General features: G+C 37.8%; 2 protein-coding genes across 3 annotated transcripts in view; both read left to right on the forward strand.

Annotated features, from left to right (window-relative positions):
* The first annotated feature begins 1,690 nt into the window (after positions 1 to 1,690).
* On the forward strand, positions 1,691 to 8,733 carry spag7 (sperm associated antigen 7). Its single transcript, XM_015388594.1, has 7 exons — positions 1,691 to 1,825; positions 3,290 to 3,357; positions 3,445 to 3,533; positions 3,609 to 3,693; positions 3,784 to 3,873; positions 7,332 to 7,488; positions 7,566 to 8,733. Exons 1-7 carry the CDS (start codon positions 1,741 to 1,743, stop codon positions 7,679 to 7,681), a joined length of 690 nt encoding a protein of 229 aa, XP_015244080.1. The 5' UTR covers positions 1,691 to 1,740; the 3' UTR covers positions 7,682 to 8,733.
* Positions 8,734 to 11,646: 2,913 nt separating this feature from the next.
* LOC107093506 (chordin-like protein 2) overlaps positions 11,647 to 13,673 on the forward strand; it is a 17,406-nt gene continuing 15,379 nt past the window's right edge. Inside the window, exons 1-3 of one of the 2 annotated variants that reach the window (XM_015388610.1) lie at positions 11,647 to 11,821; positions 13,014 to 13,126; positions 13,208 to 13,301. In XM_015388610.1, coding sequence (XP_015244096.1) covers positions 11,707 to 11,821; positions 13,014 to 13,126; positions 13,208 to 13,301 — 322 coding nt within the window. In that variant the 5' untranslated portion in view covers positions 11,647 to 11,706. Of the gene's footprint in view, positions 11,822 to 12,555; positions 12,794 to 13,013; positions 13,127 to 13,207; positions 13,302 to 13,673 lie in introns of those variants that run through there. The other variant, XM_015388609.1, reaches the window with a different exon arrangement.

Below are 13,673 nucleotides of genomic sequence, written 5' to 3' on the forward strand. Positions count from 1 at the left end.
TGAGTTAGTTTATTTATTTATTTTGTTTTTTTGTTCCAAGGGAAGGAGGAGCTTATTAGCTTTCACACGTCTCCTTCTTCTCATTCTTGGGACAGCAGATTCTTTGAAAGCAGTGTTTCATAACATAAGGAAATTACTATTATACGATTCCAAAGAGAGTAAGAGAAATGAGAGCAGGAAGGAGAAACAGGAGAGATGATGAAATAACAAAATTAAGGTTTGGCCAGGTCATAATGATAAATGATTTGTGATAAATAAACATGATACAGGAAGATATCTCGACATTAGAGAAATTGAAACAATAAAAAATAATATTAGAACGGGGGATATGAAATAGAAAAAGATACAATAAACGACACAATAAATAACAACAAATAACAAACTGGAGAGGACTCTAAGGCTCTGCATATGAAAGGTCAGATCTGAATCTTTGTGCTGAGGAGACTGAGGTCTTTTAGAGTGTAGGGGGGCTTCCTAAAGACCTTCATTGACTCTGTTGTGGCATCAGCCATCTTCTATGCTGTCTGTTGGAGCAGTGGCTTATCTAGCTGAGAGAAAGCAGCTGGATAAGCTGATCAGGAAGGCCAGCTCTGTGATTGGATGCCCTCTGGACTCAGTGCATGAGGTGAGAAACAAATCCTAACTAAATTCACATCTGTTGGATATCTCCCACCCCATGCATGAAGCTGTTGCAGAACTGGAGAGCTCCTTCAGTGACAGACTGCTGCACCCTAAATGCACCATGGAGTGTTATCATAGATCCTTCCTCCCAGCAGCTGGAAGACTTTATAACCACCACTGTTCCCAACAACCTAAATAAGTTGTCACATTCATGCTGATTTTGCACAGTTTTTATCTTAGTCAGTTAAATAACATGCTGCTTTCATTTTGCACATCTCTGATGTTGCTGCTGTTTTCAAATATCCATGACTGTAAAAATGTTCATAACTTTTGATCACTGCTGCACTTTAAGGAATGGAAATTTCATGAAAGCTGTACAAAACAAAATGTCATTTTGTATTGACTCTGTGTATACAAAACGACAATAAATGTTTTTTGAGTCTAAGCTGTATATTGGTTATTTATTCTACAGGTGCACAGTATTTACATTGTTAAAACATTCGAGAGAAAGTTGGGGACTTTGTTTCCAACTTTGAAAACAAACTTGAAAACAAAGTTCAGTGGATTGTTTTTAATTCTCTTTTTTTTGGAATGACTATGACCTGAATGACTAAGAACCTTTACCAGCATATTGTTAAAACAATTTACAGTACAGTATTTTATATGTTTGTTTTTTAACTCTTCACTATTATGTTATTCTCATACACTTTTCTAGAGTCCACATTTGTGTGACCGTTTTTTTTTATAACCTTTTTGCTGCTGTAACAACAGAATTCCCAACAACAAAGGGATTTTGTATTTTCTTCTATTGTAAATAAATAAATAAATAAAATATTATACATAATTTGTAGAAAGATTCAGAAAGTAACATTATGGACATTTTAATTAAACTTTTTAACCGAACAAATTCCATTAATAGAAGTTGTGGATACAAGAAATTACAAATGACTTAAATGAAAGTCATTCTGTACTAGCCCCAGACTGGTAGGTGGTGGTAATGCACGTTTTTCCTTATATTCTCTACGAAGAAGAAGAAAGGGAAATAACTAACCCCAAACGCGCATGCGTACCATACCCGGCTAGAGAAACGAGCTGGTTTGCATTTGCTATTATTGCAAGATGGCGGACCTCTTGGGTTCAATCTTAAACTCGATGGAGAAACCTCCAACTGTCGGCGACCAGGAAAGCCGACGAAAGGCTCGAGGTACAAAGTTAACATTTCTGATAAGGACCTACTTTGTGCTCGTATAAGACGGTGAAGTAGTGCGTTCCTCTGATGGCTAGTTATGGTCTTAATCTAAAGGGCAAGTCAACGAAGCTCCTGCTTTCCTTTAAACACACGGATGGGGTTTCATTTTCCAGTGGGCTGTGCTTATCGGAATGTGGCACCACTTCAGAACAACATGCAGCTTAGTAAACAAGACACTGAACTCCTGGCTGCTGCGGCGCTGTAAACAAACACCTTCTTTTGCTTCATGTTTTTCATCAAAAATCAATAAATAACATCATCTTCAAATTCTCTTTGTTCCCTTTACTCCTCATCTTTATAATGTTGACAGTAGATTTAATAATGACAACACTGTATTTTTTATTAGCACAGGCTAAACTGGCCTTTAGCTTGTGCTGCTAAATGTTCACAAGTCCGGGTGCTGCCGAGGGCCAAAAAGGCCACAATATTACAAATACTTAGGAAATAATTTATAAATAGACTTAAACTTAGATTTATTTTGTATACACAAGTGTAAACAAAAAGTTCTACACAATTTCATTTTTTAAAGTACAACATTGAAAACAGTAATGCATACATAAAAAATAGTAATATAAACATATGACTGTATATTTACAGTTCTAACATTCATTCAAAAATATTTATTATAAATATAAAAAGTAAATTAAAAGTAATATTTTAAATAATAGATATTTAAATGGACATATTATCTGCTTAAAAATATATTGACCTTCGAAATGATTACATACCCATACAATTATGTGCAAAAAGAAATAATTTAGAATGTTTGTTTTTAGATGATTACTTTATACTTTTTAGTTTGGCTTCAATTTAAATGTAACTATTCATAAATGTTTTTATTCATAAATTACTCAGTATTTTAAATTGTTTTAGTTTGACTCATCACATAACTTTTGAAGTATTAAAAAAATTAGAGCACTAACTGCACTACATCAGGAAAACATGACAGACAGGAAGCCACAAGAACCATTGCAATCCCCTTTTCACCATGAAATTTGTTGTGAAGGGTTAAAAAACTTTTTTAACCAGGTTCTGTTTTAAAATTCATTCACATACAGAAATGAGACGTTTTCTCTGCTCTGAATCGACTGCACAGGTTTTTAAAGCAAGGCAGATTGTGGATGCAGCAGAAATACAGTAAAATTGATGATTACTTAAAAATTAAATAGTCAGCTTTAAATAGTCAGGATAGGTGGGCATATAAAAAAATAAATACTATAATGGGACCCCAAGCTCATAGATCGGGTGAAGATCCGTAAGATTCAACAGTTCATCAGAGGTTTTTTACCAGTGAGGGGATTGCTATCGGGCCTTTGCTGAAAACAGTTATTTTAATCCTGTCTAAAGTCTTTACTGAATTAATCTCGGTGTAAATACTTTCCTCTAAATATACCTCACAAATAACTTTTTTCTATAAAGAGCAAGCTGCAAGACTAAAGAAGATGGAAGAATTGGAGAAAAGAAAGAAAGCGGAGTTCAGAAAGAAGGTGAAACTTTAAAGTCAAATAAATCTCATTTCAGAGACACATGTGCTAGCCCCTTAACAGTGTGGTTATTTATCCCCTTAAATCCAGATGGAGAAAGAGGTATCAGATTTCATCCAGGACAGCTCACAGCAAAAGAGGAAATACAACCCTATGGGAAAGATCGAAAGAAGTATCCTGTAGGTACTTTTCTTTTAATTGATTGGAGCAGTTACATCGAAACCCAAACTCATGCCGTCTCTTTGTCTCTATAGGCATGATGTTGCGGAAGTAGCCGGTCTGACCTCGTTTTCCTTCGGGGAGGATGAGGAGAGCCGCTACGTCATGCTGTTTAAAAAGGTATTCAGGTGTTGGATGTTAAAAACAAATTCTCCAATTGTAGCCTAAAGGCTAATGGTGGCGGCTATTGAGCGCTTTGTGTCACAACAGGAGTTTGCTCCGTCAGACGAAGAGTTGGAGGCGTATCGCAAAGGAGAAGAATGGGATCCCAAACTGGCAGAACAGCGACGAAGATTAAAAGTAAGACTTGCCTGTAGTTCTAGATCTTTCTTAATGATGGCTACGAATCAGATGATGTCATCACAAATCAGATGCTCTGTTTCTTGAGATGGATTCTCATCCCTCTGTTGTGATTCGATTATAGTGAATTGTTATTTTCACTTCCTTCATAAGCTGTAGAGGGAAATCTAGAGGTATCGGGGCAGAATCAAGCTGGAACGGTTTATCTGACTTGTAATTGAAAAAAGGTTCCTACTTAAATTGTGAATTATTGCATTTAATAACAGAAGGTACACAGAGGATATAAAGGCTGATTTATACTTCGAAACTAGGTTGTCTGCATAGGTGTTGCGGTGAAAGCAGAGACGTCCCTGCCCCCTCCGTAGACAATCTGCTGCACCTCTCCAAAACTGTAGGTGACCGCAGACAGGAGGCATCCGATTGGTCAAATCTATATCCTTTCTACTCATGCGTATCTCCTGTTAGGTACCTTACCAGCTTGTTGTGTTTGTATGACTGTGATTGCAGAAAACGACTCGTGAAGCCAGACAAGTTATAAGAGCGAGGTGCGCGAGAATGCTGGGACCCTTTTTCCACCTCATGTCCCTCCGTTGTCAGACAAAATTGCCCCCTCTTCCTCACCGCCTCAGCTGTATTTAGACACACAGCTAGTTCGGATTTTCCGCTTTTGCGTTGTGGCGTGGAATTACATAGCGCAGACCACGCTTCAAAATTGTGCATAAATCAAAAATATCTGAGTCATACCTGCGACAAGCTCACTGCGATACACTGCTGCGGGAGTATAACCAGCCCTTATTGCTGCTGCAGTATCCTACTAAAGAATTTCCTCATCTGGACTGACCGGTTAAGCCCACCTCTACACCTAATAAATCCCAAAATGTTGCCTGTAAATTAACTTTGATATCATTCTCCCAATCTGTGGAGCATCATCAAGTTCAGCATACATTACTGTGATCTGAAATGAATTGAAATGTAGACGAAAAAAGCCCTTCCAGACTACTATTTTATGATTTTGTTGCGTTCTTTTATGAAGTGGAAAGAGAACCATGTCTCGCAAACAGTCTGCTTCTACATTGAATGACACAGACAGCAGTGATGAGTGGGATGTTTCCACACATCAGTTACAAGCATTATCGAAGAGGGATGAAGCAGATTTAGAAGAAAAATTGTATAATACAGACTAGAAGCAGAATTTGTTTCTGGTGGTTTCTATTTTTTTTTTTCTGGGATAAAATTAAGATCTTTTGGAAATTATCCCTTATTCTGATCATATTAAAAAAAAATGTTTTACTTTTAATAATAAGTACCAATATATCTAAGGTTACTTTTATGACAGGGTTATCTCTGCTAAGCCTTTTCTTTGAGATTTTCAAATTAGATTAACTAAAACATGTGGAAATAGAATCTTCCTTCAAGATCCTCCTCCTTTTAAAAAATATTGGTTCTTTTGATGTAACTTGAATTCAGATTATTCTTGTTCATGGCAATCTTTTCAGAAATCCTCCAATCATGACAGGCGGTGCTCGGTCGGCCCGCCCGCCTGTCTGCTAGTGTTGCATCTCTGTTCCAGGCAGCACTGGTCATCTTCACTGCAGAAATGTGATGCAGTCTGATTTTTGGTTTGGCAGTTTTCCCGCAACCAAGCAGAAATGCAACATTGTACCACATTAACTCTGTTTTTGCTCAACCTTCTGTCTTCCTGAACTGTTTATATAGACTTGCACTTGTCAATCGGCACGAAACCGGAGACCAGTATTATGAAGCTCACTGAATTTAAGCAATTTAAGAATTTAAGCACAGGTCGTTGCGCTGTTGAAGATTTTCTTTCTGAGCGAAAACGCATCTTGCTCTTAAACTTGGTGCATGTTTGTTTAGGTCATAGTGCCCAAAACAGGGTCTAATCATCCAACAACAGAGGGAAGAGGAGATGGTGTGAGAACAGCAGGAGAGAGCATCATAACTGTGATGTAAGGGCTGGCAAGAAGGAAACACCTTAAACCTGCTGGATAGGGGTTCATGAGGAATAGGGTTGGGAACCCCTGCATTTGCGGCTAACTCCAGGGGGTTAAAGGAGCATGGCAGAGAGAATGAATAAGTCAATACCCCTCTCCTACTGGCCAGAAAAACAGTTTAAACCCAGAAACTATCAGCTTTTAGTGGCAGTGGGAGCAGTTCACTGACGCGTCTTCCCAGGTCAAGCGACTCGGCAAGCAACCTGCATTAAAATCGCCACAGCTCTGATTGGAATGCAGTGGGAACACCAGAGCTGGGCATACCATCTAAATTAAATATTACCATTGAGGGCAACACATGGACGTCAAAACACCAAGCCAGTCACGTCTGAACTAACAAGCTGAAACAACTCTTTTTACATTCAATAAGCATGGAGCAGCCTTGGTGAGAGAGATTCAGACAGATAAAAGAGCGAAAAAATAAAGATCACTGACCACATAATTGTTTCCTTCCATTTTGCTCTCCATTGTTTACTGTCTGGATTTCTGTCACACTGGTAGCATCATCAACGCTAACCTAGATGGTGATGGTGTCACCAGACACACAGTTTCGGGGGGGCAGGGACCACGCAGCCTGCCTGCTAGGGGTGAGCTTAGGTTTTTTTTTTTTTAGCCAGTGGGAAGGGAAACAAATGCCGATTGTTAGCAGGTCGACCCATGTTTGGAAAAACACGCTATTTTAAGTGGGAAAGAGGCTTTAGTGTTGGATTCATGAGGCGTCGACCATTGGCAAACTGTATGGATACTATGTCACTGATTACTGACACCTGCTGGACATTTAAAATAACTACAAGCAGCCTGTTGGACTAAACTGACACTAATTTAATGACAGATAGTAGGATTTAAGCCATTGTTGGCTATAATTTATCATTTCATATCTATCGTTTAAATTGAAAATATGTTTGATATTCGAGCATAAAAGGGGAAAATTGAAGTGAACATTTGAATAAGGATGTTTGTGAACTAGGATTTATTAGTTTAAAATGACTACAGTAAGAACAGCAAAGTAGGAGTCAGTTTGAATTCAGATAAGTTGAGTGATAACTCATAAGAAAACGAAAGGAAATGTGAGATCAAAATGGTCCCACCTGCCTGAAACCTTTCTTTTGCCTCGGACTGACTTGCGCACAATTTAGCGCATTAGTCGGTCCAAAACAGCTGCTGTATCTGTCACTTGACTTTGTTGAAACGATATGCGCATTGACTCAGGTTTTTGCTGTTAGAACTCGACACATGCGCCGGCGCATCGGTGTTGCTGGACCCATCACTACCATTTGTGACTTTCCTTCCACTGGTCTTAGACATAAAATTAAAATGAGATTCATAAGTTTTTTTGTTTGGTTTTTTAGGAAAGGTGAAAAAGTTTGAGAATTTGTCTTCCTCTGAAATATTTTCCGTATATTTCTCTGGTAAATTTTAACGTCTTCTCCCCTTTTCTCACCACAGGAACAGGCGGCATTAGAAGAGGCGGCGGACGCTCAGACGGAAAAGACTCTAACATGTCCCAACTCCAACTACAGAGACAAGTACAGTCACCTGATTGGCACGTCGGCCGCTAAAGACGCAGCTCACACGCTGGAGGCCAACAGGACTTATGGCTGTGGTGAGGATTTATACTGCCGGAATACTTGGTTTGTAAACCTCCTCCTCGTTCATACGGCGTTAACTCTTTGTCCGCAGTGCCCGTGGCCAACAAAAGGGACACGCGCTCCATAGAGGAAGCCATGAATCAAATCCGAGCGAAGAAGCGGCAGAAGCGCGAAGACGAGACAGGGGCAACGAGCAGCAGTTCCTGAGTTTCCACTGTTCCTGTTTTGTGTGTTTGCGTGTGTGTTACCTTGTGTGCATGGTCTGATCCATCTGTTGATGCAGTTTCCTGTGTTTCAGATATTTTAAAGTATAAATTGTGGACTGGCGGGCGTCTGATCTGTATGAACAGGACTGTGAGCTGAAGCTGGCTCTGTTAAGGACGTCCGGTTTCTGATTATTATTGAGTACCTAACATCAGGTTGTCATATTCTGCCACCTGTCAGATTTCAGCTGCCATAACAGTATAGCTAAATTATTTACAGTTTTAGCATTCAAAATTAACCTTTGTAGTTCTTAAAAGAGCTGTTTTTTGGTTAGGTGTCATCCTGATGCATATTTACAATTGCTAAAAGGTTTTATTATTAAGATTTCTGCAGATTTGGCTGCATTTTAAAATGTATCAGCTATAAATCGTTGAAAATGTTTGAATATCTCCCGTACAGTGATCCTTCGGAAACAAATCGCTTTCTCTTTATTCCTTTTTTGTTTAGTTTTTTTGTCATTTAGTTTTTGAGTGTGAGCCTTTTTCGAAGGTTAAACCTTGCAGATTTGTCCGTAACAGGAGGAAACTGGTTTCGGAAAACTCATTTTAGATTCCTTTTTAAATGTGAGTTTTGCTTTCTTTCTACACACCTGCACTGATTTAAGAGTAAATGCTTTTTTGTTTTGTTTTTTCTCGTTTTTGTTTTTCCATTTTAAGTCATTGAAAAGGTGGCATATGACCTTTCACCTATTCAACGTCATAGTCAGACTTTTAACCAAGGAGGAATAACTTGGTCTCATGATGTCTTTTTAAACAGGATACATTTGTTTTATTTTCTGTGTGGTAATAAATGCTGCTTAGTATCAGGACTTTGTGTTCATTTTACTCCTGAATGCACTGGCTTTTTTTTTTAGCCCAGCATGCTTTATAACTGCAGTATTCAAAATGTGTTTTTTATTATCTATTAAGTGATTAACATGAATCCTTTATTATACCTGAACAGTTTACAAGCATATTTTCCTTTAGTAAAACAACTCACTTGTCCTTGAATTCTCTGAAAGTGTTTGAATTTAAATAACTTAGTTCAAGGCCTTGAAAGTTGTTTTTTTTTTATTCCTTAAAATCATGCCTGTCATTATTTTTTTCAAAAAGAAGTTTTCCATGTTTAATACATGAAGACAAATAGTACCAACACCCAAAAAAATGAATGTCAGATCAGTTTATTTATATAGCGCCAATTCACAACACGTCATCTCAAGGCACTTTACGGTTCACCAGATGATAGAGTCAAATTGATTTTCTATCTAAGGAAAACCAGTTGATTATATTGACTCAAAGGCAACCCTTCACACTATACATGCTTGTAGTGACAGTGGAGAGGAAAAACTCCCTTTTAACAAAAAGAAACCTCCAGCAGAACCAGGCTCAGTGTGAGCGGTTATCTGCCGAGGCCGACTGGGGTTCAAGGAGACGGAAGCAGAGATACAAAAGGCAACTATAAAAGGCAGCCCCATCCAGGGAATACACAGCCAGGCAGACGAGCTCTGAGCCAGCTCCCATGTCAGAGGATGGAGAGAGCAAATCCAGATTTAACTAACAGATTCTGCAATGGGAGAATAGAGATAGAATGAAGCAGAATTGTGAAAAAGGGGTCCCTATGTCTTCCAGAAGTCTAAGCCTATAGCAGCATAACTATAGAGATGCTCAGGATAACCTGAGCCCCTCTAACTATAAGCTTTATCAAAAAGGAAAGTTTTAAGCCTAGCCTTAAAAGTAGACAGGGTGTCTGCCTCAAGGACTAAAACTGGTAGTTGGTTCCACAGGAGAGGAGCCTGATAACTAAAAGATCTGCCTCCCATTCTACTTTTTCTAGGAACCACTAGTAAACCTGCAGATTGAGAGTCAAGTGCTCTATTAGGAACATAAGGAACAATCAGATCTCTGATATAAGATGGAGCTTGGCCATTTAAGGCTTTATATGTGAGAAGGAGGATTTTAAATTCTATTCTGGATTTAACAGAAAGCCAACGAAGAGAAGCCAGGATAGAAGAGATATGATCTCTCTTTTTAATTTTCATCAGAACTCTGGCTGCAGCATTTTGGATCAGCTGAAGGCTTTTAATTACAGTTTGTGGACTTCCTGATAGTAAAGAATTACAATAGTCCAGCCATGAAGTAACAAATGAATGAACTAGTTTCTCAGCATCAATCCTGGACACGATGTTTCTAATTTTAGCAGTATTCCTCAGATGAAAGAAGGAAATTCTAGAAACCTCTTTGATATGAGATTAAAATGACAGGTCCTGATAGAAAAAAAAACAAAAAAAAAAACAAGATTTTTTACTTTATTTTCTGAAATCAATTTAATTTAATCCTGTAAAAATGAAGTGACTGACTAATTAGCTTCTTTTTCAAAGACCCTGCTCCAACGACAATAACTTCTGTTTTGTCTGCATTCAGGAGCAGAACGTTAAGATTCATGCAGGTTTTTATGTCTTCAGACATGCCTGTAATCTATGTAATGGGTTAGCTTCATCTGGATTTATAGACAGATATAGCTGAGTATCAACAGCATAACAGTGAAAATTAATCCCATGCTGTCTAATAATTCTACCTATTGGGAGCATATATAGTAAAGAGAATTGGTCCTAGCACTGATCCCTGTGGTACAACACAGGTAACCCTGGAGCATGAAGAGATTTATTATCATGAACATTGAAATCCAGCACATAGTAAAGATTTAAACCAATCCAGTGCCATTCTTTCTAAAATAATATTATGATCCACTGTATTGAATGCAGCACTTAGATCTAACAGGACAAGTACAGATACAAGTCCATTATCTGAGGCCATGAGAATATTATCGACTTTCACCAGAGCTGTTTTAGTGCTATGATAAGCTCTATAGCCAGACTGAAACTCTTCAAAAAAATCCATTATGATGTAAGTGGTCGCACACTTGTTTCTTTCTCAAGAATTTTAGATAAGGAAAATTGGATATAGGTCTATAATTGACCAACTCATCTGGGTCAAGAGACAGTTTCTTAAGCAAAGGTTTAATTACAGCAACCTTAAAAGCCATATCCCTGTAACAGGGTTAGATTAATCACATCTAAAATAAAGGACGAGATCAAAGGGAACGAACGCTTCCTTAAATAACCTGGTTCGAACTGGATCTAACACACAAGCTGAAGGCTTAGATGAAGACAATAGTTTTGCTAACTCTGAAAGTTCAGCTGGAACACAGCAGTCTAAACCTGGTGCAGATTCCTTTTATTTTATTCAAATAGCTGCATGTAAACCTGAAGAGCTTTAGTTTATTTTGTCAGGTCTAAAAGGTTGGATTTGTGACGTTTTCCTTTAGAAACTATTCTTCTGATTCTTCTAGTATGTTGTTAGTATGTTGTTTTCATCAGATAAAAGGATCATTAGCCTGATTCTTTTAATTTCCTCACTTTTTGTCAGAGTTTCACTCTGCTTACAACTTTGTTAACCAAATAAAAAAGTAAAACATACTACTGATCAATTATAGCACTGGATCATTTCTGATTCTAAATTATTAGTTTAATAAACCGATCTTGACTTGTAACAGTTCATTCTGTTCCAGACTCTAATATTTTCTTTCAATTTAAATATAAAAAATATAGGCTTTCATCAAGACTTCAAGTATGCATAAAAAATAAAGATTATTGACCTTTTACAAAGCAAAAAAGAACATTTTGACTTTTTTTTTTTAATAGACCAACACAAAGTAATTCTTTTGATGTGTAGGGTTTACATTAAAAAAAGGTTCAAAATGTAACCTGAGAAGAGGCCTGATTTGTTTTCTACAGTAATACTTGGCTGGACCACAGTTTCACAGCCTTACAGCTGCCTTCAAGTCTGCCCCCTTTGACATGTTGGTCCTCTCAGTAGAGATGGTGCTCTCAGGACCCAGCCTTAGAGTTTTCCTTCTTGCAGTGTTTTGCAGTTGCAATTAATTTTTTGCTCCGTGGTTTTACATAAAGTCCAGATTTGTGGAGAGCATTGATGGTTTTCCCCATCTCTAGATTTTATTCTCTTTCTCAGCAGATCTGCAGGCCTGTGCAGCTCATTCCAGAATTGGGACTGTTTAGCATTTCTCTCCTTGGACAGCAGTGTTATGGTAGGTTTTCAGCTGAGCATATTTATATGTATTCAATCTTTTTTGCATATTTATAACTAAATGCTGATGTAAACTTGTCAACTACTTTCTCTCTTATCTGTCTGCTATGCTCTTTCACTTATGATCTCTCTAAAAATGAGACCTCTTTTTATAACAGCTGGATTTTCTTTGCTCAGATTCAGATAAATGAAAACTAATGAACAGGAAAACATGCATTATTTTATCTAATTTATGCAAAAAAAGAAAGAAAGAGAGATTTAGAAAAGTTATGCTATGACAAAATGTCATGGTTTCCCTTAGCAAAAAGTAGTTTATTCAAGTATACTAAAACTGCACTAATTTCATACTTAAAATCAGGCAGTGCACTTAAACTATATTTCATATACTTAATAGTATAATCAAATGTACTTGAATATACTATTGTTTACTTTATTGTTGACTAAAGTAAACTTAAAAATGTCCCAATTTAGTTTGAAGAAGTATTGCTTTAGTAATACTTCAAGTACACTAACAGTACATTGTTCGGTATACTTTCTAAACTTATACTTAATTATTCTTAATAGAATTTACTTCAAGTATACTACTTTTTGCTAAGGGTTGGACACTTTAGACTGGTTCTGACACTCATTGTGATATTTATACTACAGATATCTTTGTAGGTGCATAAATATTAACTCAGAGGAAGTTTGCATCTCTTTTCTAATCTCCTTTCTTCTTGCTGTACTGTTCTGTCATCACAATTTGCTTCCTGAAGAAGGCGCCATAGATTAACCAAGACAATATTAGATTTTTGTTCTTCCCCTACATTTTTGTTTCACGCTGTCCTGCAGTTTTCCATGTCTCACCGAGGCGCATATGTATTGCGCACTGAAGTCTCTGTTACGCACATTTTTTTGGGGGGAAAAATGAAACCTATGTTTTTGTTCTTTTTCATCACGCTGTTTGCATCCGCGGAGATGAAACCTCGGAGAGGTAAGAGCGGTTTCCCCTGCTGACTTTTATTTTGTAAAAGTGTTAAATAGGGAGGAACGGATAAAAGTAGGACTATTGGATCGAAACTGTGGCGCAACTCGGATCTGAACCATAAATCTTGTGTTATGTTGTTGTGGATGTGATTATTGGGGAAGACCCGCTTGCAGATTTCTGTTTTACCCTGAGAAATGAAAATTTTAATTGCATTTGTGACACTCAGGCTCCGGGGTGGTTTGTACTTTTAAAGACAAAACCTACAGACCAGGAGAAAGCTGGCATCCCTATCTGGAGCCGTTTGGATACATGTTCTGCATGCGCTGCGTGTGCGCAGAGGTACTTTCCCCCAATAGGAGGGTTTTAATACCAGCCAGGACACTGGATATTATGTCATAAATGTCCTATCTCCTCTCTTAGTCAGGCCATGTGAAGTGCAACACAATCAAGTGTCCTGCGCTGGCGTGCGTGAACCCTGTGACTGGGCCTCAGAGGTGTTGTCCAAGGTGCACAGGTATGATCCTGTCTTCATGTCTGGACATCCATGAGCTAAAGACTAGAGGTGGGAGGACTGATCTTTGGATCAATATTATCGATACCAACGGCGGTATTGATATTGAACAATATTTGTTTAAGAAGATCAAAACTTTTTATTATCTCCTGCAAACCTGAGTGAAGTTGCCCCCCCAACCGTCTTCAAATTACAAAATTAGTGTCAAACGTTTGTGCAGCAAAAATGTTTGTTTGTGCTGCTACCATTTTAAAGATATAAAGAAATGTTTCTAGAGGTAATCAAAGGTCAAACAGCCCCCCCCCCTTCTTCAAATCAGACGAAATGGGTGTCAATTAACTCAGCTCTGTTTGTGCTGCAAAAATTGTCGTTTGT

The sequence above is a fragment of the Cyprinodon variegatus genome, unplaced genomic scaffold, assembly GCF_000732505.1.
Source record: "Cyprinodon variegatus isolate N-32 unplaced genomic scaffold, C_variegatus-1.0 Scaffold429, whole genome shotgun sequence".
NCBI lineage: Eukaryota > Metazoa > Chordata > Actinopteri > Cyprinodontiformes > Cyprinodontidae > Cyprinodon > Cyprinodon variegatus.